This window comes from Lepidochelys kempii, chromosome 2, assembly GCF_965140265.1.
Source record: "Lepidochelys kempii isolate rLepKem1 chromosome 2, rLepKem1.hap2, whole genome shotgun sequence".
Lineage (NCBI taxonomy): Eukaryota > Metazoa > Chordata > Testudines > Cheloniidae > Lepidochelys > Lepidochelys kempii.
In genome coordinates this window covers 206810628-206837253 of record NC_133257.1, presented here as the reverse complement: position 1 = coordinate 206837253, position 26626 = coordinate 206810628, and the positions used below count along the sequence as shown (strand labels likewise).

Below are 26626 nucleotides of genomic sequence, written 5' to 3'. Positions count from 1 at the left end.
TTGCAGGATGAAGAAGTTCTAGTATCAATTTTAAATCATGGAAGAAGCAGCAATCTGGCTATTACTGGCCAGTAAATCTTACTTCAGTCTTTAATAAAAGAATGTAATAAATATTAAGAGAAAAATCTGTAGGTGCCTAGAAGGTAACTTTTTGGGAAATGGATGAGGACAAGGGAAAGGGTAATTACAAAATAAAGCCCCATGGTCCAACCACTTACAGATGTAAGCAGTGGGACTAATTATAAGGATCAGGCCTTAGTGGATGAGACCACATGTGTAATAGATATCTATCTATGATGGGGCGGCCAAACTTACTGACCCTCCGAGCCACATACGCTAATCTTCAGAAGTTTGAGAGCTGGGGCACACCTGAATTATCATGTATGTTTGGGCACTATAGATGATAGACACTATAAATATGTGTCTAACACCTGTGTGTGAAGTAAGTCTGCAGTTGAACTAGTGTTGTAAAGTCCCACCTACAGTAGCCTAACAACAAAGTTTAAAAGCCACTTGTCTAATGGGGCTCTAGAAAGCTTTAGCTGGCCAGAGTGGATAGGTTAAACAGTATAGAAGTGTGTACAGACCAGTGCTCGAGATTAGGATGAGACTGCTCTAACATTTTGTTTCATCGTGCTTGCCTGGCAGTGTGAGAGCAGAAAATTTCTTATTTGTGTGACACTATGGATGAAATCTTGACCCTATTGAAGTAAATGGCAAAATTTCCTATGGGAATTCTCCTGATTTTCCCAACAGTTCCCCAATTTGTGTGTGTGTGTGTGTGTATTTTTGGATGGAGATTCAATTTAGAGAGGTTTTTTCCCCAACTAGAGAGAAGCCTATGCTAGGTATTAGAGAAAGAGATTAAACTCCCTTTTCCCAAAGTGAAGCTGACACAGTTAAGTGTCAAAAAGCAGTACTATAGAAGCTTTCTTCTCTGAGTTTTGTTCCTACTTCTATTCTCTCCACCACTCCAATCTTGTTTCCCTTCTGTTAGTACTCTTTTTTGTTCCATTCTCCATATTTCACCCCATTACTTCCTCAGTCTACTTTACAATCTTATCTAAGCAGAATAGAAACCCAGTATCATTAGAGTTCAAATCACATTTCTGAACTCAGGATGTTAACTCAGGTTTGAAATTAGGCAAAATGAATTAATTGTTTCTTGTAAGAGAGCTTAACGCCTTGCATGCTGCCTTTCACCCAGCATTTTCAAACCCAAAGGTGCTTTGTTTTCTAAACATAATCTACTCAACTCTAAAATTCAGTGACTTACAAGTGGAATATATGATTTACCTTTTAATGGAAACGCTACATAACTTAAAGAATTGGTTTAAAGATTCCTCGGAAACAATTGTACAGTATTCAGTTAAATTGCAGTAACTGGCTTTTATTTTCTCTGTGATTTACAATTAGATCGGTTTAAACTAGCAGTTTTGCATGATACGATAATTTTTGAGTAAGGCAAGAACCTAAGCAATCCAGTAACTGGGCTTTTATAAAACCAAATAAGACAATTTTGACATCTTAAATGCTGAATAATATAACGATATTACAACTGTATAATACATGATGCTGTTCATCTGCACATTGTATTCATTATTATTTTACCCTTAAGTAGAAAGGCTAAAGAAATAATTTACAGGTTAATGTTTTCAGAGGTCACTTGTCACATACAGAAAGGCTTTAGTTGAGTTAGTGATTTAAAGGGGTTCTTATTTCTCTAATTTTTTCCATAATACTTTGTATTTTGAAATTCTGTTCAGATACAGAAGAAAAAATATTTAAAAGCTAAAAGTGAAGCTGTGCTTTTAAAAAATTATACCTCCAGATATACCTTTAAGATCTATTATATTATGTAAAATATCAAAAATTAGAACAAATACAGCCCATGTAATAATGATGGTTATAATCTCTGTGGGGTAACCAACACTTAATGGAGGGAGGATGGGATGTGAGTTTCTGTTATAAATACTGTTCAGCAGAGGCTTATAATTTTATGGTTTAAACTTAATTCAAGTTGAAACTTGGTACACACATTCTCTGATGGGGTTAACTTTTTTTTTTTTTAATTCCATTCAGCTACTTTTAGCTAGAAGGACACAAATAGTATTTTGACTCATTTCAGATGCTCTTTTGCACTTGAGTCTATATATCGTGTTTTGAAAAACGGGTATTCCATACATCCAAGAATAGATATTTTTGTGTGTGTGAGACATGCCTTAGGGTACAGTCTGGACTGTTGAACAGCTGTGTCCTCTGAATTCTCCAGCCTTGGGAGCCTCTTATACTTTTCACAGTCAGAACATCCACTCCTGGCCTGCTCTCACACAGCCTCTAACATGTAAAATCACTCCCAGTTGCACACTATTGACTGCTACTAGCTAGCCACTCATGCATTAAACAGCAGAGCAACACCAGCAAGCTCTCCAGTCCCAGACTTTCCCCATGAAGTTTGCGTCTTTTACTGCCCAGCACACTACTGAATAATGGAAGCTCACAGGAAGTCCATTTCATCAAAGGAAAATGATCTGCACCAACCTTGTTATCCCAAATGGAGTTTCCCACATACTTTAATCCAAACACACTGGTTAATATAAAACAATAAGATAGGTGCATTAACTACAGAAAGATAGATAGATTTTAAGTGATTACAAGTAATGGTGCATAAAAGTCAGGATTGGTTATAAAAGATAAAATGCAAGCTAATGGCTACCTTAACAAACTAACAGAATTCAAAGCAAAGGTTTTCCTCACCATACGCTGCAGTAAATTTCATAGGCTGAGTCTCCTTTCAGACTGGCACCTCTCCCCCTTAGTTCTGTGTCCTTCAGGTATTCATTGATGTCATGAGGAGGAATGAAGTCAAGTGTTTTCCTCCCTCTTGATAATTCAGTTTTTAGTGCTGGAAACATCCTTGGTGACACACAGTTTGTTGTGGACATGAAGTTTGAACCTTCCATGTGATGAAATGTAAATGTTTTGTTTACACCCTCCTGTTGCTGGAGAATGGCGGCTTAAGCAGGTGATAGCTCTTTAACACCTGGCTGAGATGCACGTGTGTCTTTGAAGAACTGCTTTGGACCTGCTGTTCTTAAACTAGTAGCATTTTTACAGCAAAGATTCCTAGTACAATTAGGACGGTCTATTAATCGCATTTAATGCAAGCAGTTAACTCAAAACTAACTCAATTAAAAATTAATTGCTATTAATCGCAGTTTTAATCACACTGTTAAACAATAATAGAATACCAATTTAAAATTCTTATAAATATTTTTGGATATTTTTCTACATTTTCAAATATGTCCTCTGGAATGGTGGTCAAAGCATGAAGGGGCATACAAATGTGTAGCCTATCTGGCATATAAATACTTTGTAACGCCAGCTAAAACGGTGCCATGCAAATGCCTGTTCTCACTTTCAGGTGACATTGTAAATAAGAAGTGGGCGGAATTATCTCCTGTAAATGTAAACAGACTTGTCTGTCTTAACTGTTGGCTGAACAAGAAGTAGGACTGAGTGGAATTGTAGGCTCTAAAGTTTTACATTTTGTTTTATTTTTGAGTACAGCTAAGTTTAAAAAAAAAAATTCTACATTCGTAAGTTTCTCTTTCACGGTAAAGAGATTGCACTACAGTACTTGTATGAGATAAATTGAAAAATACTATTTCTTTTTATTACAAATATTTGCACTGTAAAAAAGATAATAAAAAATAATATAAAGTGAGCACTGTCCACTTTGTGTTGCAACTGAAAGCAATATATTTGAAAATGTAGAAAAACGCCAAAAATATTTAAATAAATGGTATTCTATTATTAACAGCGCAATTAAAACTACGATTAATTGCAATAATTTTGTTTACTTTCATGATTAATTGTGATTTTTTTAATCATTTGACAGCCTTGAGTAGAATCCTATAATTTCACATACAGTCTTGATGCACGCATTGTACTAGGACACTAATGTTCAGCAGATCATGTTTCAAATGATACCTCACAAGGCATACGTTGTACAAAATTTATCATAGTCTTGTAAAAGTGGTGAACATAATAGTATAGACTGTCAGTGTGCATATGTGTTTTTGTTTTATATGCTCACTGATGTATATGCTTCTGTTAATGTGTGCTAGAAACTGTCATTTGATTTATTATTATTTGTACTGCAGTAGTGCTTAGGACCCCCCAATCATGGACCAGTATCTCATTGTGCTAAGTGTTGTACAAATACAGAACAAAAAGATGGCCCCTTCCTGCACCTAAGAGCTTAGTCTATTTATTTTGTCATTTCTATAGCACATTTAACAGTAATACCTGAACACCTATCTGAACTACAGTTGCTTGCATAACTGGAGAATATACCCAGATGAATAAGAATTTTATTGATTTATTAGTATTTTAACTTTGAAAATTGAATCGAGTGATCATTGATATTTCTTCTTTGAGTGCTGGTCCCTATGATGTGCTATGCATGTGCTCCATGCACCTGAGACTGGAGAATTCTTGCAAGTGGTGTCTGTTGATCAGAATCTGTGTGCCTTGTGTTCCTCCCCAACAGTATAAGGGGTGGTGTGGACCAACCACTTTTCCAGTTCCTTCTTAATGCTGTATGGCCTGAGTTGAAATCCTCCAGTGTCGAGAGCTTATCCTTTCTCTTCTTCCTGTAAATATTCAAAGTTATATAGTCTTCTTGGTTTTTGTTTTGTTAGTTCCCCAATTAGTTCGAGACTCCCCACCCGGGGGAACTCTCCTGGGCTCAGGACTTAGATTATGCCGAAGATATGGGATTCAGAAACTGCGTCTCCTGTCACTGCTCCTTTGTGGTCAGTGACAACCACCAGTGCTGCCTCTAGTGCCTCGGAAAAGCTCATAACTCCACTAAGTGCAGTGTCTACTCCTCTTTTCTCAGCCAAATGCAGCAGGCACATGAACTCCAGCTTCAAAAGCACCTTATGGAGTGCACAATGAGGCCTCAGGGAGCCACAGTTACCAGGGAGCACGCCTCTTTCTACTACTGTGTCTGACTCCAGAGTGGAAGGGAACAGAGGGAAAGATCCTTTATCTGGGCACCCTCAGGAGAGTGAAGGGCACTCTCACAAACATAAAAGCACATCTCTTCCTAGATCTTCGAAGAGGAGAGATCCTTCCTGGTGGGCCTTCAGAACCTTCCTCCAAGTGAGCCTTCAGACCCAAACCACAAAGATTTAAGCACCCCTACGAATCATGGGCATGATCAGAATCTGCATGGGGCAAGGCTTATTCACTACCAGCCTCAGCATAAACTTCAGCACTGACTATACTACCAACTAAATTGAAACACTGGGACCTGAAGGATCAGGAACTGCCATTGCCATCTGGTTAGAGACTCCTTCATCAATGGTACTGTCGTGGCCCTGTAAGTAACCGTGTCTACTTCTGCTCTGACAGTACGAAGTGACATAATACAACCTCTCAAAGGGCTGGTAACTTGTATCACTCTGGAGGAGATCTTCATTCTCCTGGACTCACAATCTCCCTTGTTGTCGGGACCGATCCTCACCGAGGAAATACAAGGTCTGTCTCCTGTTCCATCCACTAGCTGTGGTTTCCCTTCAGTGGGACAGAAGGCACCACCAGTGGAGCTGGTTCCAACCTTTTCATTGTCTGGAGAGTCAGATGTACTGGTGGAACCAGCTTTGCCACCACCTAGAGAGATCAACCAAGATGGGTTTGAGAGTCTCTCGGAACCAGTCTGAGCCATGCAAATAGGAACCTCCTTCTCAGGACCAGTTTTACCTAGTATCTTGGGGACCACCACAGGCTACTTCTGAAGCCTCAGCTTGACCTTGGGGCATGCATGACCCTTACGCATAGAACCTGGAATCTGTGTGATCCAGTAGGGGATCCTCCTCCTCCTCCAGTGGAGGACCACCCCCTGAGCCCATGGAGGAGGAGGAGGACAAGCAGGATCTGCCAGTACCAAGGGGGTGTGGGGTGTTGTCTACATCAGCTGTTGTGGCACTTGATCCAGCCTCACCGTCTCCCCCAGATAATCCATAGACTATTTCAAGAGCTGTTATGGAGAGTGATGGAATAGCTTCAGATTTCCTTAGAGGAGGTCCAGGTCTCAACATAAGCTCCTGGCTGTCCCACAGCCTACAGGATAGTTGGGTTTCACTCCTGGTAAATGGTGCCATACTGTAATTGGAAAGGGCTGTATGGCACACACCATTTACCTGTGCCCCTACCCTGAAGAGGGTGGCAAAGCAGTACTTTGTCCTGGCTAAGGGAGCGAAGTGTTTGTTCACCCAACCTGTCCCGAACTCCTTGGTGGTCCAGATGGCTATGAAAAGATCCAGGCGACATTATCCAAAGAATACCCTGCAGGTAAGGAGGCTAGGCATTTAGACTTCATGAGGAAAAAGGTGTTTACATCTACTGCCCTTCAATTTAGAATCTCCAGCTGTCAGGCCCTTCTCACCAAATATAATTTCCTGAATTAATCTAAGTTCTTGGACGTTGTTTCCTTAGGAGGACAGGGCTCAATTTCAAGCCCTTACTGACAAGTGCAAACTAGTGGCCAGAACCTCATTACAAGGTGCGCGTGATGAGGCCGATATGGCATCAAGATCCATGATAACTGCCATATTAAAGCAACGGGAATCATGGCTGTACTCTTCAGGGTTTTCCAGGAATGTCCAAAATACCATTAAGGACTTGTCCTTTAGGCTTATAATTTCAGTGAGAAGACAAACCAGTCTTCACACTTATTGAAAGGGCTTCTAGGTATGTATACGCCAGCCTCAAAGAGAGAATGCTATAAACCAAAGCCCTTCTATCACCAGTGCTCTTACAAGTCACCTTGCACTTACAGATTCAATATAAGTGCCTTCATTAGTCAGCTTCTGGACTGAAGTCTTAGCTTCTTCCAGTACCTTTTCAATGGATCTCTCTCTCTTTCTCTCGCTGATTGATCCACATATGGCTTCTGTTACTGGACAAAGATCTGCTACTGTTGTAGCAAATGCCTGGATGGCATTGTTTAATGGTCCAAGTGGTTTCAACAGTAGATTTACAAGAGAGAGAATGGTGATTGTCGTCTTTGAATGTAGTAGCAAAAGTAGTCCACCAGCCTCACTACAAGAAGGGATGGATCTTTTCCAAAGCCAGTAATGACGGTTGTAGTAATTTTAAGACAATAGCCAAGGATCGCTCATGAGAAAGCCAGCGGGTTTTTCCCAGGATGGACTAATTTGAATTCAGCTCCAGAGCATCTTCTGTTTTTTCTAAGACGTTCAGTCTTTTTGGACTGTTGTCTTCATTATACTCTTTTTTTTTTTCAACATTAAAGTTATGGCGTTTAAAATGTTTTTTGAAGATTCTGCAGCTTGTAATAGTAATGGGAGCTGCAGAACTGGTGCTTGGGGCAGGGGCATCATACGGAGCCCCCTGGGTACGCCTACCTGTAGGAGCTGGAAGGGGGACATGCTGCTGCTTCCGGGAGCCACAGCACATGCGGAGAGGGGCAAGCCCCGGACCCCACTCCCTGGCGGGAGCTCAAGGGCCAAATTAAAATGTCTGAAGGGTCAGATGTGGCCCCTGGGCCGTAGTTTGCCCAACCCAATCTAGACTATCCTTGAGAGGTGGTTGTCTAACCTGCTCTTAAAAATCTCCAATGACGGAGATTCCACAACCTCTTTAGGCAATTTATTCCAGTGCTTAACTATCCTGATAATTAGGACATTTTTCCTAATGTCCATCCTAAATCTCCCTTGCTGCAATTGAAGCCCGTTGCTTCTTGTCGTATCGTCAGAGGTTAATGAGAACAGCTTTTCTCCTTCCTCCTCGTAACAACCTTTTATGTACTTGAAAACTGTTATCAGGTCCTCTCTGTCTTCTCCGGACTAAACAAACCCAATTCTTTCAATCTTTCCTCATAGGTCAAGTTTTCTATACTTTTAATAATTGTTGTTGCTCTCCTCTGGACTTTCTCCAATTTGTTCACATCTTTTGTGAAATGTGGAGCTCAGAACTGGACACAATACTCCAGTTGAGGCCATATCAGCCCAAAGTAGAGAAGAAGAATTACTTCTCATGTCTTGCTTACAACACTCCTGCTAATACATCCCAGAATATCCCCCCTCCCCTTTTTTTTTTTGCGAGTGTTACACTGTTGACTCATATTTAGCTTGTGCTCCCCTATTGCCCCCAGAGCCCTTTCTGCAGTACTCTTTTCTAGGCAGTCATTTCCCATTTTGTATGTGTGCAACTGACTGTTCCTTCCTACATGGAGTACTTTGCATTTGTGCTTATTGAATTTTATCCTATTTACTTCAGACTGTTTTTCCAGATCATTTTGAATTTTAATCCTATCCTCCAAAGTTCTTGTAACCCCTCCCAGCTTGGTATCATCTGCAAACTTTGTAAGTGTACTCTGTGCCATTATCTAAATCACTGGTGAAGATATTGAACTGAACTGGACCCAGGACCAATCCTTGCGAGACCCCACTTGATACGCCCTTCCAGCTTGACTGTGAACCACTGATAACTAACCTCTGGGAATGGTCTCCTAATCAGGTATGCACCCACCATATAGTAGTTCCATCTAGGTTATATATCTCTGTTTGTTTATGAGAAGCTCATGTGAGACAGTATCAAAAGCCTTACTAAAGTCAAGATATACCACATCCACTGCTTCCCCCCCATCCACGAGGCTCAATACCCTGTCAAAGAATTTCATTAGCTTGTTTTGACACGCTATGTTCTTGACAAATCCATCCTGTTACTTATCACCTTATCATCTTCTAGTTGTTTGCAAATTGATTCCTTAATTATTTGCTCCATTATCTTTTTGGGCACTGAAGTTAAGATGGCCTCTGCAGTGTGTATAGAAAAGGTTAGGGTTACACTTTTCTCAGAACAAAGCTTGTACTCCACCATGTCTTCCAGAGAAGTTTGCAGTTCCATCAAATGCACAAGCAGCCATCTGTTCGGTGTCCAATTTACAAGCATTTAACTCTTCTAAGATATGGATTGTCACAGATGCAGCCGATGTGCCTTTTATAACCTGAACATATAGAAATGCATTACTGGCCTACCACTGACATCAAGATAATGTATGCAATGACTTAATGCTTGTTGCCCGTTTGCATGGGTGCATTCATCAGCTGTGTATACAAATTTTTTAAGGTGATGAGAGAGTTCTTCAATTTTTCAACTGCTGAGTCTTTCACTGTTGCATCGCTTGATTCTAACCAGTGAATTGAGTTTCTTGCAGAAATATAGTGAGCATTTGCCGGTCTTGTTCGGAGCCAGTATCCGACTTCAAGTTAACAAATGACAGTGCACTTAACATTGGCCTTCAGCTTGTAGTGTGTGGTATCTCTTGCTTAAATAAACTGTGTTGAGTCTTCAGCATTCTTAAAGCCTCATTAAGTACTTCTAAAACTGGCTTTGACAGTGCCTGGTTTATAAGGCTTTCTGAATGTTGATGCAGTCCAGAGACTTGGTGTTTTGTAGCCTTTTCATAGAGTTTGTCAGCATTGGTGTTGCTGATTGGTCTGGCAAATCAAGCTCCTCCAGGTTTACCAATTATAGCAGTACGAAGCTTTCCTCTTTTGTAAGGTTATTTGCAAGAGTACACCAGTAGTCTTCTTTTGTAATTTCAATAAATGGGAAAAGTTTAGCCGACAAACATCTGGAACTGAATTTAGGTTGTGGAGACACTGTTTCTTCAGTAGGTAGCTGTATTTGTGCTTTGGGCTGTTCGGATGTTGATACACCACTTGAATCTTCAGATGACATGTTGATATACTCTTGGCTCTTGGTATGTTCTTCATCTTGTTTGATTTGACCCTGGAGTGGTGAGGGGTGGTGGTGACTGGAGAGTTCAGCAGGGTGTAGGGAAATCCCTGCCTGATGCGAACCGTAAAATTTTCGGAGTGACCTTGGATTTGATCAGGGCAAAGACCAACTCCCATCCCCAGGAAAGATCTTTGCACCATGGGTGCTCTGGGAGACCTAGTTACACAGATTCCTAGAACATCAGTTCAGATGAGCCTCACTCTCTTGGGGCATATGGTGTCATGTTCTTATGTGATGCCTTTCACCAGACCCCGCCTCCGTTGTCTAGAAGCATGCCACCAAACAGTATATGCACTGAGCAAGTGCAGCATGAACACCATGAGGTGACATGGTAGATGGACCCTGGACGTGAGTTGTTACCTTTCTATCCCCTACACACAACAAGTTGGTGTTACAGTTGCCTTATGCTTCAGAAAACCAGAATGCACCTGAATCTGGACCTGAGAGCAGTAGAGATCCTTGCAAAGCATTCCTACCACTCATACAATCTCCGCAAGTTCTGATACTGTCGGATAGCATAACAGTATTCTGTATAAATAAGCAAGGATGGGTGAGATCCATCCTCCCTGTGTATAGAGGCAGTCAACTTATGGAAATGGTGTATCCGGAATTACATCATCCTATCAGCAGCGTCTCTCCTGGGCATCCAGAATTCAATGCTGGACAGTCTCAGCAGGCATTTCACCACCAATCTGATCGGGAGTTTCATGATTCAATTGTAAACAGCATCTTCACTTCATGGAGGACCTACATTGCCTGGGAGGCAAACTGGCCACAAACAGGAAGTGCAATATGCACTGGTCCAGGAGAGCTCAAGGACTGATACTCTGCTATTGTACTGCTGTGGGGAGCTTAATGACCTAGGTGACACACTGCTAGTGCAGTGGATAGATCACTTGAGCTATGCCTTCCTTCCCATTCCACTGCTGTCTTGGTTTCTGAGGAAGATTTTACTAGCTAGGGCACAGGTCATCCTCATCTTCCCCAAATGGCCCAGATATTTCTGGTTTCCAAGTCTACTACACAGGTCATTCTGTTCACCTATCAGCATTCAGACCCTCTGGGTCTCTTGACCCAAGAGAATGGCAGGGTCAGGCATCCCACCCTGGATGCTCTTCATCTCACAGCTTGGTATTTGGATGGGCATAAATCCTAGAATCTTCCTGTTCCAAAGCTGTGCAAACCATTCTTAATCATACCAGAAAGAAACTGGTAGTAAAGCCTCAGTGCTCTGAAGAACCCTGATAGTCCTTCTGGTAACCATGTATGAGATCTTCAGTTACTTCAATAAGATCATGTGTCATTTTGGCCTGGGGTATTTATTGGTATATTATATCTGCCTTTCTGTCATTAACTTTCGTCATTTAACTTTCCATTTTGTTGTGCTAAGCTCTATCCCATTACATCTGGTTGCATGATATTCTTAGACATAATATTGCCCTGCCTGGGCACAAGGAGCATGTTGTAGTTAAAGTGTCAGCCTTAATTTGAATTCCCCTTTTGACAGTTTGTGCCACCACTAAAAGTTTCATAAACAGAGATTTTGTAATTTTGGGTTGACTGTACACAGCAAAGGTACTGCAGTTCTGAATCTTAAGCAGTTAGTTGTCTCCCTCTGGTGGCCAGATAGGACTAGTGAACAATGTTCTAACGTTGCAGTGGTGACAACTCGTACAGTAGCTTTCTAAATGTATAACTTTGTACAGTAAATCTGTTCTTTTAACCTGCTTTTTCTTTGATCCTGTAAACTTTTGGAAAACATTTCAGTATATATAACACTGATATAAACTGGAACACGGGCAGATTTATTGATTTAATAAATTTGTTCTTTCAGCAGGTCTTAAATTTATTTTGCTGTTTGAAAACATTTTTATATTAATCTGATTTATTCCTCTAACGTGTTTCAGCATAAATCCAGGTTCTACAGCAATTATCTGCATGATAATGTTGTTCATTTAAAAGTCGTATTCAAATATCAAATATTCATTTGAGTTGGCTTCCCTACCTGGTTTACTAGAAGTGCTCCTATGGTTAGAAAATGACAGGGAGCGCCTTGTTACTAATGTAGTGTGTTCAGTCTGCATTGCAAGTGCCCAGATTAGATCCCACAAGTAAAGTGGGATCTGTGTAAAGTACAAAAACTGAGCATTTTTAAAATATTTTCTGTGCCATTTTTTTACCCAAACTATATGATTTTTGATAACATGCACATTTTTAAAATTTGAACCTTTTGTGGGTGGAAATCTTGTTTGTTTAAAATAAATTTAAAAAAAAAAAAAGGTTTTAAAAATTAAACAACCCCCAGAGTTACTTGTTTTGGCACCAGGAATTTCTCCCTTAGGTGCTGTCACTGTTCTTATGAGGAGAAAACTGTTTGACTACCTGTAAATGTTTTAATTGATCTTGCTTTACTTATTTTTTAAACTGATTAATTTAGACAAATTGTCCATCTAATTTGGTGGAAGGACTAATTTGCAGATATTCTTAAGTCGTACAGATAAATGAAGTTCTTGCATTTTATTTAAAATTATGTATTTATGAGAATAGCCATGAGCAAATGGCAGTTTTCTGTGAAATGACAGAACTCATGTGTCCTAAAGTAAACTATAATATGTGCTACAAAATCAATATGGGGCTTTTTTGTTTGTACATTTTTGTAGTGTCCATAGACTCCTTCCTGCAAACATTACACATTTGAGTACTCCCATTGAAGCTAGTGGAGCTAATTATGTGTACAGTGTTACTTCACATGAGTGTTTGCAGGATTAAGCCTTAAATCTGTTTTTTAAGTATCTGAGATTTATGCACAATATAAGCGTTTTAAGGTTTTGTTGAAAGCAAATGTACATTGCCTTCATAGTTAATTTAGATGTACTCACTTGTTTCTCACTTCTGTATTTTCTTAGAAATTGAAATAATAATTGTAGTGGCTGATACAAGTGAGGTTATGTTTTAGTTTTTATGATAAACCCTGGGTTTTTTTGGATTTGCAGGTACAAATGTATTTTTAAAGTGTGTTTTAAGTATGATAAGGAATTATTTTAGATGTTTTCCAAAGTTGTATCTGCTTGCTTGACTGACAAAAACATAGTTTTACTACTGATTGATAGTTACGGGAGAATGAGCTGGATTCTCTTTAGCCATAGGCATCATAAACAGCATTGGCAGCTAGAATCTACCTCTTTACAGTCATTACCAGTAATAAAGAACACAGTGGTCAGGCTGTGGCTCCGAGCCCCTCCGCCGGAGCTGGGTCGGGAAGAGCCATGCTGGCAGCTGTGGGGAGCCTGGGTTCCTCTACCTGCCCTGGGCGGGGGAGTGGGGACAAGCAGCTCCTGGCCTGTGTCCCTGCCCCCCAGGTCCTCCCCAAGGCAGGTGGAGGGACCCAGGCTTCCCACAACTGCCAGCGTGGCTCTCCTCAACCTGGCTCCTGCTGGGATGGGTGGCAGTGGGGCTTGGAGTCACAGCCCAGCGACGGTAAGAGCTGTGCAGGCCGCTGTGGGGAGCCACGGCGGACCCTCCACCTACCCTGGGCCGGGGGCCAAGGCAGCTCCACAGGTCACCCTCCATGCCGCTGTGGCTCTGCCCGCAGTGTGTGTGTGTGTGGGGGGGGCCTGAGAGCGGTCTCCTGCTGTGTCCCTGCCTGGCTGAGGACGGCGGAGGGTCTGCAACTCTGCGTGGGCTCCCCACAGCTGCCAGCAGGGCTCTCCGCAACCGGGCTCTGTTGCGGGGCGGGGCTCGGAGCCTCAGCCCGGCCATGGTGAGTACAGCCCCGCAAATCTGTGGATATCCACAGACAATTTTTGCGGATTGGATGCGGATACACATTTTTGTATCTGTGCAGGGCTTTAGTTATTTGTTTTTTTTATTTTCCCTTTTCGATCTCTGCTTAATCCTTAATCCCTTGTGTGGATTTATATATAGGTGTTAAGTAAATACACCTTTTTTCTGTATGTAGTTGGCAACATGCTTATAAATATATACAGTTATATGAAAGGATACAACATTAGAGACCTAAGAAATTAGAACTGGAAAAGACCTTTTGGGGCCATGGAGCCCATCTCTGTGTTAGTACAGTTTCTTCTACAGTGTGATATTAAGTCTTTAAGTCCCTTCTGTTTCATCTTGTTAAAAGTTGTAGTTAAAAGTATATTCAGTTAGAGCACCTGATACAATTTCTCTCCCTTCTGGTGAGTTGATTAGTCACACTTATATGGTGACCTGTATTATCCTCAAGACCCCAATTTGCATTAAATCTTTAAAACTGAATTTTCTTTTTGCAAATATGTTCCCATTTTAGAGTCATAAGTATTGATTTTTTAAAAATACCAAGAGCTGGAAAGATGTAACATGACCAAAAAACAATTGATTTACATCCCACATTTCCTTAGTTGAACAAGTGTGCTACAGTATGAAAATAGGTTGTATGTATGCACAATTGAGTTAGTTCAGAATTTATAATAAATACAGTGTGTTTTGTTTTAAAGTGGAAAATATATTTTAAAAATGCATTAATGAATGTAATAAGGAAGATATTTAGAGCAGAGCCAACTTTTAAAGTATAGAAATTGGCCCTCTAAACCAGGGGTGGGCAAACTTTTTGGCCCAAGGTCCACATTGGGTTTCCGAAATTGTATGGAGGGCCAGTTAGGGGTGGCTGTGCCTCCCCAAAGAGCCAGGTGTGGCCCACCCCTGCCCCATCCAACCACCCCTTCTCCCTGACCACCCCTGGAACCTCCACCCCTGACTGCCCCCGCTGCCCCATCCAACCCCTCCTCTCATTCCTGACTGCCTGCCCCTCCACCCCCTCCCCAGACCACTGCCCCCATTCAACCCCCCATTCCCTGCCCTCTAACCACCCTGACTCCTATCCACACCCCACCCCCTGACCACCACCCCGAACTCCCCTGCCCTCTATCCAACCCCCTTGCTCCCTGCCCCCTTATCGTGCTGCCTGGAGCGCTGGTGGCTGGCGGCGCTACAGCCCTGCCACCCAGAGCACCAGACAGCACGGCTCACTGTGCTGCCCGGCTGGAGCCAGCCATGCCACCGTGCAGCACAGAGCACCGGGTCAGGCTGCAGCTCTGCAGCTGCGCTGCACTGCCCTGCAAGAACTCGCAGCCCTGCCGCCCAGAGCATTGCACCGGCAGCGCAGTGAGCTGAGGCTGCGAGGGAGGGGGAACAGCAGGGGAGGGGTCGGGGCTCGCCTCCAGGGCCAAGAGCTCAGGGGCTGGGCAGGAGGGTCCCGGCCCGCGGGCCATAGTTTGCCCACCTCTGCTCTAAACTATTTGAAAATGAGTTTCTAAATGTATTCCTTATAAATTATATCTATCTATGTATATATATTTTAAAAGGATAATCTTCAAGCATCAGAAGCTCTTAAAATTGAAAATGAAGAACTAAAGAAAAAGTACGATGAAACTACTTCGAAAGTTCTCCAACTTGAAGAAGATATCATGACTGTTACTCAGAAAGCTATTGCAAAAGAAACTGAGTTAGACAGGTATTTGGCCATCTTCTTGCCAGATTTGTTTTATTTTAGTGTTTGTTTATGCACTCATATAAATTGAGAAGAAACGTAATATTTGAATGAATTACTACATTAATATCAATCAATCCATTCCCTAGTCTGAAAGACAAATTGAAGAAAGTCGTCTTTGAGAAAGAGCAACTTGAATGTCAGTTAAAGACTGAAAAGGATGAGAAGGAACTTTACAAGGTAACTATTCTTTCTAGCTGCACGTCCTTAAGCTAGATGACTTAGAATAAGACTAATGTCATTTTAGAGAGAGATGTGATAAACTGAATACTCTTAGATAAAAATGGATGGGAAAAACATCAGAATTTGGCACAAGATGTGGAAGGGTCTCTAGAGGCATACTGTTCAATGGAGACCCAATGATTGAACTCTTTTTTGCTAGTACAAACTGCATCTCCACTAGGTGGTTTAGCCAGTGTAGCTATACTTGTAAACCCTTTCTGTTGTAGACAAGACCTCAATGGTAAAATTCCAAACCCTTCTAATGAGTCAAAGTGAGCTGCTGGAGCCATCCTGGTTATAATGAATGTGTATTTCTTTTTATATCAATCTATTGTACTACCTCAGACAAATGGATTTGAGAAGGTAGATACCGGAATCAGTGGTACTTCAGAAATGTCTCTACTAGCTTGTAGTAGGGCTTACTTAAGGCTATCGTTCTTTGTCTTCTCTTAGAAGCAGTTGTCTGGATGAGATGTTAGAACGTTAACATCTTTAGGTTGTCTAGATAGCTTTTAAAACAAAAAAATCCGGGTGTGCCTGAAAGCATGTCTGCATCCAAGGAGCAGCTCTTTGTATTAGAGACAATACTGGAAAAGCCTAGTCCCTAACTCTCCTGTAAACATCAAGGCACATTCCATAACCACAGTGTTCTCCTTGTGAGTGGACAGAGCAAATGGGAGACTTCTAGACCTGCATTGGGCACATGCTTGGGATTTGTAACACTTATTAACTAGACATTACATATTAGTATGGTGGCATCTTCAAATATTACTTGGTTGTAACTGACTGCTCTTTCCAGATAGTCCCACTCATTGTCTCTGGTACTGGGCACTGTTGTTGCAGTCCCATTCCTCTAGACTGGTATAAGAGGATGTTGTTAGAAGAGTGACGCCTCTCTGTAATTTCCCCCAAATCATTTTATACCTGTCTAGACATCCCATCCTGGTGAGGACAGTGTTAGTCCAGTGGTTCTCAACCAGGGGTATACGTACCCCTGGGGGTACGCAGAGGTCTTCCAGGGGATACATCAACTCATTTACATATTTGCCTAGTTTGCTAGTGCTTTTTATGTAGCCTATTGCAAAAGTCAGTACAAACTAACATTTCATACAGACAATGACTTGTTTATATGGCTTTATATATTATACACTGAAAAGTAAGTACAATATTTGTATTCCAGTTGATTTATTTTATAATTCTATGGTGGAAATGAGAAAGTAAGCAATTTTTCAGTCATAGTATGCTGTGACACTTGTGTATTCCTAAGTCTGATTTTGTGAGCAAGTAGTTTTTAAGTGAGGTGAAAGGGGTACAGTTTCCTGAGAGGGGTACAGTAGTCTGGAAAGGTTGAGAGCTACTGTGTTAGAGTTTTCAGAATTGTTATGCTTGCTCTATTCTTAGAACAAGGCTGTGTTTTCTAGTAGTATAATAAAGCTGGTGTTGGATGGTACAGCTGGAAAGTAGCAATCAGAAAGCTTCTAATATAAGGATAGTGACATTATCAAGTGACAAGTATCGGTGTCTGCCGGAAACTGATAGTCAAGCCTGATACAGGAGGACTTAGAAAACATTTAAATGAACAGGTAAGAAGTTATTCTTTGATCTGAGATACACAATAGTCTTTAGAAAGTGACTGATTTCTGTGATTTAATTGGAAAATATGAGTTTGACACTTTTGAGCATCATTACAGATACACTTGAAGAATACAGAAATAGAAAACACCAAGCTAGTAAAAGAGGTCCATACATTAAAGAATTTGGATGCAAACAAAGAAAATATGATATCCCATTACAAAGAGGAGGTTGGCAAGTTACAGCTATGTATAGCTGAAAAAGAAAACCTGAAGAGAGCTTTCTTGCTTTCCTCCTCAAACAAGGTAAGCGGTACTCATATAACTGGCCCAATTTGAAATACATTTCACAAGCTGAAATCATTTTTAATTTAAAGTTGTGTGTTTTGCAAAGGTGCGGGAGGAGTTGAAGGTCCCCTCCAGGATGTATACCTGAATGTCAGCGAGGATAGTGGAGTTTTCAATAAAGAAAGAGACATGAGAAAGTAGGAGAGGGTTTAGGAACAAAATGAGTTCAGTTTTAGCCATGCTAAGTTTGAGTTGATGGGAAAAATATCTGGGGAGGGAGATATCTGAGTCAGGCTAAAATGAAGGGAGAGATGGAGGTACCCAGGCATGGAGAGTTAATTTGTTAGTTGTCTGAACAGAGATGGTAGTTGTCATGTCAGTAGATAAAAATACCAGAAGAGAAGGGAGCCAAATGTCATAGCCCTGTTAGGACTTCACTTTATGGAGTTGTGCAGAGGGAGAGGAAGAGGATCCACCAAAGAGATGTTGAAGGAACAATTCATATAATGCACTGACAAGATTTAACAGTAACATGAAAACCAAGGGAGGACAAGATATTAAACAAGAGGACAAGATCAGCAAAAAGCTCAAGGAGAATGAGAGCAGAGAATTGGTTCCAAGATTTTTTCAGGAAGGATTAATCTTGAGAGCAGTGTGGAAAAGTTAGGAACCAAAATAGAGAGGATTTAGGGTGGTGTATGGACAAGGAAGTCAAATCAACTGGTGGTGTTAGTCTTCTCTTTGAAGGAGTCATCAAGATCAAGAAACTTGCAATCTAGTAACAAGGATTGTGGGGATGGTATTCATTGGAAATGGGAAATGGAAGTGTGAAAGTAGTGCTATTGACAAGGGAAATAGCAAGAGAGGAAAGAGGAGAGCATGTTCTCTGCAGTTTAGATTAGATACGGTATTTCTCATTTCCTTCTTTTGACTGCTTTATGATTTTGCTGCTGAATATATTGATAAAACAACTACTGTGTTTTACCTCAGAAGTGTGTGTTCCAGGAGTGGATAAAACAGTATCTATATTTCATTTGTTAATCTTGCTGAGCACTTACTGCCATTTCTTGAGGAGTCCCTGCCATTTCTTTATTATGCGTTACTAAATCCCACAGATTTGCAGAGTTGTAACTGATTAATATGACCTAGTACCAAAGGGGTAAACAAGCAGTGATTGTGTGGTTCTAGAATATCTAGTACAATGAAGCCCCAATCTTTGTTGTGGCTTTTGGACACTAGTTTATTCTGTAATGCTGGAATTATACCCTGTTTACTAGTATATGAATGAAAAGCACATATTCAAACTAGGTATATTTACATTTACAAAAATGGAATTGTCTTTGTAAGATTCCACTCCTGCTTTTATTTTAAAAAAATCTGGTTTTGGATACTTCAGATGGCCAACATCGTGTAATGGTAGCCATTTTGAAGTGGGCCCAAATTGTCTTCAACAGCTGCCTCTTAACATCTTCCCAAGCATCCCTCACTTACTGTTCCCACACCTCAGAGGTCTACTCAGTGGTACTCTTTTCAGCAACTAAACATTTACCACTGAAATATTTTTATATTGGGTGTTTTTTATACATTTTTCCTTGAGTGTATTTAGTATTTAATACTGTGTATTTAGTGTATTTAGTATTCAAACTAATCTGTTACTTTCAATGTCACTTAGTCCTTTTGGGGAAAAAAAAATTAACTTGAGAATATTAGGCTACCAACCTTTGGTGAATGGAATTATGGCTAAATTCAAGTATCTGAAATAATGAAACGCATTGGGTGCAGCCCAGAATACAGCCAAAGGGCATGTGCTTGTTTAAATTGCATCAACCTTCTGGAGCTGCCCTGTGATATGCAGTGCTGCCTGGAATCTTTTTCAGTGCTGTGACTCTGTCTCTGTCCTGCTGTAGTCCCTATATATTGTATACAGTTCCTATAGTCCACGCTTCCTATGCCAGACCTTGTGAAGCAGGTCCTTGGAAGATAGCTTTACAGCTTTATCTTTCCCACTGCCTGCACCAAAGGAATCCTCCTTTGGCCAGATATGGGGCTTTTAAGGCACCTCTTCACCACTCCCAGCCTTTTCATGGTGTACAGAGCCTGAGCAAGAGAGAGGATGTCACCCAGTGTTTTTTATGTAAAGTCTCCTCTACCATACAAGTGAATTCTGTTTGTGAAACTGTAGATAGCTGTTTCTGCTTATCAGAACTGTTGTAATGTTAATAGAGTACAAAATACGTTTTTAAAGTTGTTAATTGTGTTTAAAATGTAAGCTTGAAATGCAATAAAAACGTAGTGTGCAAAGTAATAAGTAAAAATACTATTTATTGACACTTTTTTATTTTGAAACAAAGATTGTTCATATATAGTATACTTTTAAACTCATTTTAATGAGAAATGGTTGTACACAATTTTGAGTAAATAAAATAAGGGAAAAAATAGGAGCGTGTACAAGTCAGTTCTTCGAGTGCTTGCTCATGTTGATTCCATATTAGATGTGTGTACTCGCCACATGCAGCGGTGCCGGAAGTTTTTGCCTTAGCAGTAGCCGTAGGGGACTGGCAGTGGTGCCCACATGGTGCGGTATAAGGGGCGCCGCCGGCTCCCCCCACCCTCAGTTCCTCCTTGCTGCCAGTGATGGTGCTGGAACATCTGCTGCTTCGGGTAGCATTGTTTCGTTCTCTGTTCTTGTGAACTTTTGAAAACCTGTAATATAGTTGTATATGGTTAGTGCCGGTGCAGAGGATAGAGTTCATTGGAGTGGTCCTCGACTTCACCTGCGCCAGAGTGGTCCTGCTGCTGGAAAGGTTCAACATATTGATGAACCTCATCGTGGAAGTTTCCGCATTCCCTCTGACTACAGCCAGGGTCTGCCAGCTGGGTCACACTGCAGCGTGCACGTACGTTGTCCACTATGCCAGGCTCTGGATGCAGCCCCTGCAACAATGGCTGTTGATGGTCTATTCCTAGTCCCCTGGAAAAGATAGTTACCATTCCCCAGGTGATACTGACCTCGCTGCGATGGTGGACCGACTGCAGGACAGTCCTGGAGGGGGTTCCGTTCGATAACCCCCCTCACTCCATTGAGTTGGTGTCGGACTCCTTGGACCATGACTGGGGCTCGCACCTCCAGACACAGAGGATTTGGTCCCTGGAGGAGGCAAAGTTGCACATAAACCTCAGAGTTCAGAGCAGTCTGGCTGGCATGTGGCATGTTCCTGCCCCACCTGTTGGGCAAGGTGGTGTGAGTCCTGACGACAACACAGCCTCAAGGTTCTATATCAACAGGCAAGGGAGAACGCACTTGTTGGCTCTCTGTCAAGAGGCACCATCTATGGGAGTTTTGCATCAGCCACAAATCCACCTGGAAGCTTGTCATTGTAGACCTGAATTTGATGGGTGGGTTAGTTATGGCTCGCCACTGATCGCTTCCGACCAGAAGATTTATAGGTTCTTATCTAATTCAGACTACAGGGTTCGAGAACTCAGAGTTCTATATCGGGAGAGGACTCTTTGGGTGCTTGGCAAGAACACGTACACCGAGGACAAGACCAAATTGTTAAAAACTTTATTGAGATTAACAAAAGAATAATAAATGCTATGAAACTTATAACTGCAAAACAGTAAAAGAATTCGAAAACTCCTGGTGGTAACATTTATATTACAAGTACCTTAACCTAACATACTCACACCCTTCCTTGAGGACCCAGTAATAGGACTTGAAGGACCAGTCTCGTTCCTGGCATGTCCGATAACACGATGGTGCTGGCTTCCCCAAAAGTTAGGAATGTTGAGTAGTTATACTATACTGCACAAGCTGAGTTGAGAGCATGATAGAAGATAGTCTATAGAATATAGGAGAACAAAGGAAAAAGAGAGCTACTGGAAAAAGCACTTAAAGAAAAGCTTCAGGAGCTAGAAGAGCCTCCTGACTCTTCCTTTCTTACAAGGTATTTTATAGGATCCTGACACTATGTAATTCAGGCCCAACCTACTATATCCAAATCTTATTTCCATACCCTAAGAAATTTATGGCTACCCTTCTCCTATAGGTTAGTGGATTATGACACTTACTTTCTGTATAAAGGATTATCTTGCTCCAAAACTGCCAACCTAGGTTCTCTTGGTGACCTCCAAGTTATGGTGTACCCTGCAATTACCAACCGGTTGTAGATGCCAGATAAACCTATTCAGTGATGTGGATAGTTCCTCCCTTTGTTTCCCCAAAGCTCAGGGACCATTCTTATTTGTGCCAAAGCTTACCAGCTTTTATGCTGACGTATTCTTAACTGATTATACTTTTTGCTATATAGCAGATCTTACAGGCCGGTAGGCTTCTTGCATTTCAGCAAAACTTATTATTAGGAAACACATACCTGAACACATTCTAAATTCAAAGGAATTAATACTGATAAAATATAAGAATGAAATGGATTAATTCAGAAAGAGAAACCTATTATTTGATACGGCTGGCTGGATTAGTAGGATATAGTAACTAGCAAAATAATCCAGTGGGCTACATCATCTTTCCGGCTTCAAGAATACGCTGGGGGACCAGCTCAGTAGGGACTTCTCCTCTCAACATGAGTGATCGCTCCATCCAGAGGTAGCCTGCATGATCTTCCAAAGGTGGGGAACTCCCCAAGTGAACCTGTTCACTACCAGACAGAACAGGAAGTGCCACCAGTTTTGTTCTCAGCAAGGTCTGAGCAAGGCTTCCTCTCTGATGCCTTCCTCCTGTCATGGTCAGGGAGCCTGATGTATGCATTCCCTCCGATTCCACTCGTCAGCAGGGTCCTGGCAAAGATCAAGAGAGACAATGCGTAGGTTGTTATGATCGCCCTGGTATGGCCTCGCCAGCCCTGGTTTGGCACGCTCATGAACCTGACAGCAGCCCCTCCCTGGCCCCTGCCCAACCAATCGGACCTGCGGCTCTTACGTCCCACCCTCTATTTCCTCCAGGTCTTGGTGTGGATGCTGCGTGGCTGAACCCAGAGGAGCAGACCTGTTCAGAAGAGGTTCAACAGGTCCTCCTGAGGAGCAGAAAGCCCTCAACTAGACTGACTTACCTGGCCAAGTGGGCTAGGTTTTCCCACTGGGGTCGTCTGAACATGGCATCTCTCCCTCGCATTCTTCCATACAGGCTGTCCTGGACTATGGCACATTCTTTCATTAGAGGGCATCTCGTGGCCATCTCCGCTTTTTACCTGCCGATCTAAGGACAGACTGTGTTCTCCTATGACATGACAGTCAGATTCTTCAGAGGACTCGAGAGATTTTTCCTGCAGGTATGGGCTCCTGTCCTGCAGTGGGATCTTAACTTGGTCCTGTCTAGCCTCACTGGCCTACCCTTCGAGCCACTTGGTTCCTGCTCTCTTTCCCACAGGTCGCATTCCTGGTGGCGGTGACGTCAGCAAGACGGGTCTCCGAAATTAAAGCCTTGACCTCAGAACCGCCATACACGGTCTTCTACAAAGACAAGGTTCAGCTGTGGCCCCATTTGGCCTTCCTGCCAAGGGTAATATCCACCTTCCATATGAACCGGGACATCTTCCTCCCCATATTCTGTCCCAAATCACACAAGACCAGTGAAGAGAGGCAGCTTCACGCGCTGGATATCCAAAGGTTTTACTTAAAACATACCAAGCCTTTCTGTAAATCAACTCCTCTCCTCATCGCTACAGTCGATAGGATGAAGGGCCTTCTGGTGTCCACGCAGAGGATTTCGAATTGGATTACCTCATGTATAAATACGTGTTACAAACTAGCGGAGGTTCCGTCACCGCCAATTGTCAGACCCCACTTGACTAGAGCTCAGGTGTCTTCAGCCGCCTTCTTGGCGCACATCCCTATCCTGGACATCTGTAGAGCCGCAACATAGTCCTCTGTCCACATGTTCACGACTCATTATGCCATCACTTGGAGGCCATGGACGACGCTGGGTTCAGCAGAGTTGTGTTGCAATCGACATGTCCGTGAACTCCTACCCACCTCCGTTGGTACTGCTTTGGAGTCACCTAATATGGAATGGACATGAGCAAGCACTCGAAGAAAAGACAGTTACCTTTTCCATAACTGGTGTTCTTTGAGACATGTTGCTCATGTCCATTCCACAACCCGCCCTCCTTCTCCTCTACTCTGCGTTTCCCACAAAAAGGAACTGAGGGTGGGGGAGCCAGCGGCCCTGATACCGCATCATGTGGGTGCCAGAGCCAGTCCTCTACGGATACTGCTGAGGGAAAAACTTCCAGCACCGGTACATGTGGCGAGTGCACACACCTGATATGGAATGGACATGAGCAACACATCTCGAAGAACACCAGTTATGGAAAAGTAACTGTCTCTTACTTATTATGCTTCATAATGTCTTTGCTAGAGCCAGGGAATTTTGCTTTTTATTTGAAATGTTCAGATCTCATAACCATAACCATGCCAACGGAAAGCATTATATTCAAACATCAAGTTTGTTTGGTTTTTTTTTCTTTCAGGAGGATGCAGGTATTTTAAAGGAACAACTTCGGAAAGCTGAAGATCATATTCAAGCTAGCAAGCAGGAAGCTGTCTTAATGTCAAAAGAGCTGAGTGATACAGTAAATGTGCGAGATAAGACAATGGCAGATCTTCATGATGCTCGATTGGAAAATGAGAAGTTGAAGAAGCAGCTTGCTGATGCTGTAGCTGAGCTTAAAAAAGTCACTCTTGTGAGAAATGAACAGGTAAAATGTTACTTTTTTTTTTGTTCATGATCACAAAACCTGATGATGTGAGCTTGTTTAGTTACAGGAGTTTTCAGTTTTGATAAAATCATGAAAACAAAACTTGTTTCTGGATAATTAATAAAACCTCTATCTCACCATTGATGATATTACTTGTAATTTAAAGCATGTAAATTGACTAGATGGGCTGGTTAGAAAGAACATTCTTTAGTAGTTTTTATGGGAATATTTAAAATAGTTTTTCAGACATTCGTACAGACTAATACAGCAATATATCCGGATTATTTTAAATTGTCTCTTTTTAACTCTTCTGAATGTCTGTGGGTCAGGTTGTTCTAAAATCAGTGCAAATGAGATAAGAACTACTGGATGGGATTCTTCTCTTGCTAAATTTTCTCTCCTCATTAAAAGAAAACTACATCCTTTTCTCAAATGGTTCAGAATTTGTGGATCAAAGTGGATTCTTTGCTTTATTTTTTAATAAGTAGTAATACATTAATATATTTAAAACCATCATGAATGGGTATATTATCCATTAGAGGTTGTTTAATCCAAAGACCATTGAAGTCAAATGGAAAGACTTGCATTGACTTCAGTTGGCTTGTGGCTATTACAGATAGGACTATTAAAATGGTGTGCCAGCCTGAAAATTAATGGAATGTGCATCTAGGCTTCCAAAATGTAGCAAAAGCAACTTACCTTATTCTCTCACTTTCAAATATCCCAGCATTCTTTATTATGAGGGTAGAGTTGAAAAGGTATTTATTACTTTACAACGTATCTTTGAAAAGGATTCTCAGAAAAATTGGCCAGATTATCTCTGGTCCATTAAACCATTCAGGCTGCAGAAAGGAGCCAAATCTGAACAGGTGAGAATTACCCCACTGGCTAAAGCGGAGTTATTTGGTTCCTGCAACAATTATATATCTCCACTCCGCTTCTCCCACTGACATACGGGGCAGATGGAACAGAGTTGTGCTCTGCCAATTCTTAGTTCCTTCAGAACCATAGTCAGTTGCCATAAATTAGAATAGTCCCTAGAATGCTCAAACTCATGTTGTGGTGGATGCAGATCATCTCACAGACCCAGAGATGAATGCCCTCTCACTCCATCACCACTTTCTGCTCGAAGTGGCTCTTGTAGGACCTGTGTTCTTGCAACCAAGAAAAATAATTATCCCCCATCTCTCCCCAAAAAATCAAATCTTTCTCTTCATTACCACAGCTCGAAAACGGTTCTATAGTATTGATTTGAACAAAAGAGAATATATTTTCTGATTTTTTTTGTTTTTAAAAGGAAATTTCGAACACAGTAGAGCAGGAACTGCGCAGAGAGGTTGAGGATCTGAAGCTTCGTCTGCAGATGGCTGCTGACCATTATCGAGAAAAGTTCAAGGATTGCCAAAAGCTCCAAAAACAAGTGAATAAACTTGTAGACCAGACAGTAAGTAGCACTGGAGAATCTGTTAGCTCTTTGTGACTTTTCAGCGTTTGTTTAAAATTTGTTGTAGCAAAGAACAATACATTTAAATAAGCATCAGAACATTGTGTGAGGAGCAATCAATTAATACAATACTTTCTGTAGTAGAGCCAACTTATATCTATGATGTTGGATATCCGCTGTCAAAACCAAACATAGTATCTGAGTGTTTGGTATATGTAGAAAACTTATTGAGTTTGTGTGGTGTTATAAACTGGGTTATCTTCAAGGCATAGTATTCTTTTGCTGAGGCATCTTCTCAGCAACTGTGAAAGAGAGGAAACGGTGGCACTGCATTTTCATTCCTTCACTCATCTCCTCTGCAGAGAGGAAGGGAGAACTTGGGAGAGAGACTGTGTACAGAGATGGGTAAAGGCTTTTCATGCAGCAACAGAACTGTGCATCTGCACCTCTTTTATGTGCGTGCTTGGTTGCTTATTTTATCTATATCGATCTATCGATATTGCAGAAGCTGCCTGATTCATATCTGCTATTTTCTGTATCATCCTGAAGGTCAATAGGGAATGAGTTATCAACCCATAATGTCTCTTGGTCCCCTGCCTTTGTCTTGGGTTGTAGTGTGTCGTGTGTATGGCATGTATATTTGACATCTGACTTCCAGCTCAAATGTTAGCTTAAAAAAAAAAAAAAAGGAACTATAGTATCCAAGATCTGTCTTTTATTAATCTGTATTCGTCCCAATTCATAACATAGATTCCAGTTTAAATTGGAATATTAAATTTAAATTTTTAAAGTTTAGCAAATACTCTGTGGAGATATCCATAATCTATTTTGTAAAATAACTTTTATAATTACTTTTTTGCAAGAAAATTATTATAAAATATGGCATTATAAAAGCAATAAACTGATCATATTTCAGGGTCGGTGGCAAAGATGCAGTGGAGATAGTATAAAGTGTGTGTATTTGATTCTTGTCTCACATTGACACCACCAACTTTGAGTCCATTTCCAG

General features: G+C 41.4%; 1 protein-coding gene across 5 annotated transcripts in view; it reads left to right on the top strand.

The window, feature by feature from the left end:
• The window catches only part of TAX1BP1 (Tax1 binding protein 1), a 98078-nt gene that overhangs the window by 34816 nt on the left and 36636 nt on the right, over nucleotides 1–26626 (top strand). For 4 of the 5 annotated variants that reach the window (XM_073333619.1, XM_073333617.1, XM_073333622.1 and 1 more), the window contains 5 exons: nucleotides 15195–15343; nucleotides 15469–15559; nucleotides 17293–17478; nucleotides 23946–24173; nucleotides 25471–25617. In XM_073333619.1, coding sequence (XP_073189720.1) covers nucleotides 15195–15343; nucleotides 15469–15559; nucleotides 17293–17478; nucleotides 23946–24173; nucleotides 25471–25617 — 801 coding nt within the window. The remainder of the gene's footprint in view (nucleotides 1–15194; nucleotides 15344–15468; nucleotides 15560–17292; nucleotides 17479–23945; nucleotides 24174–25470; nucleotides 25618–26626) is intronic. The other variant, XM_073333618.1, reaches the window with a different exon arrangement.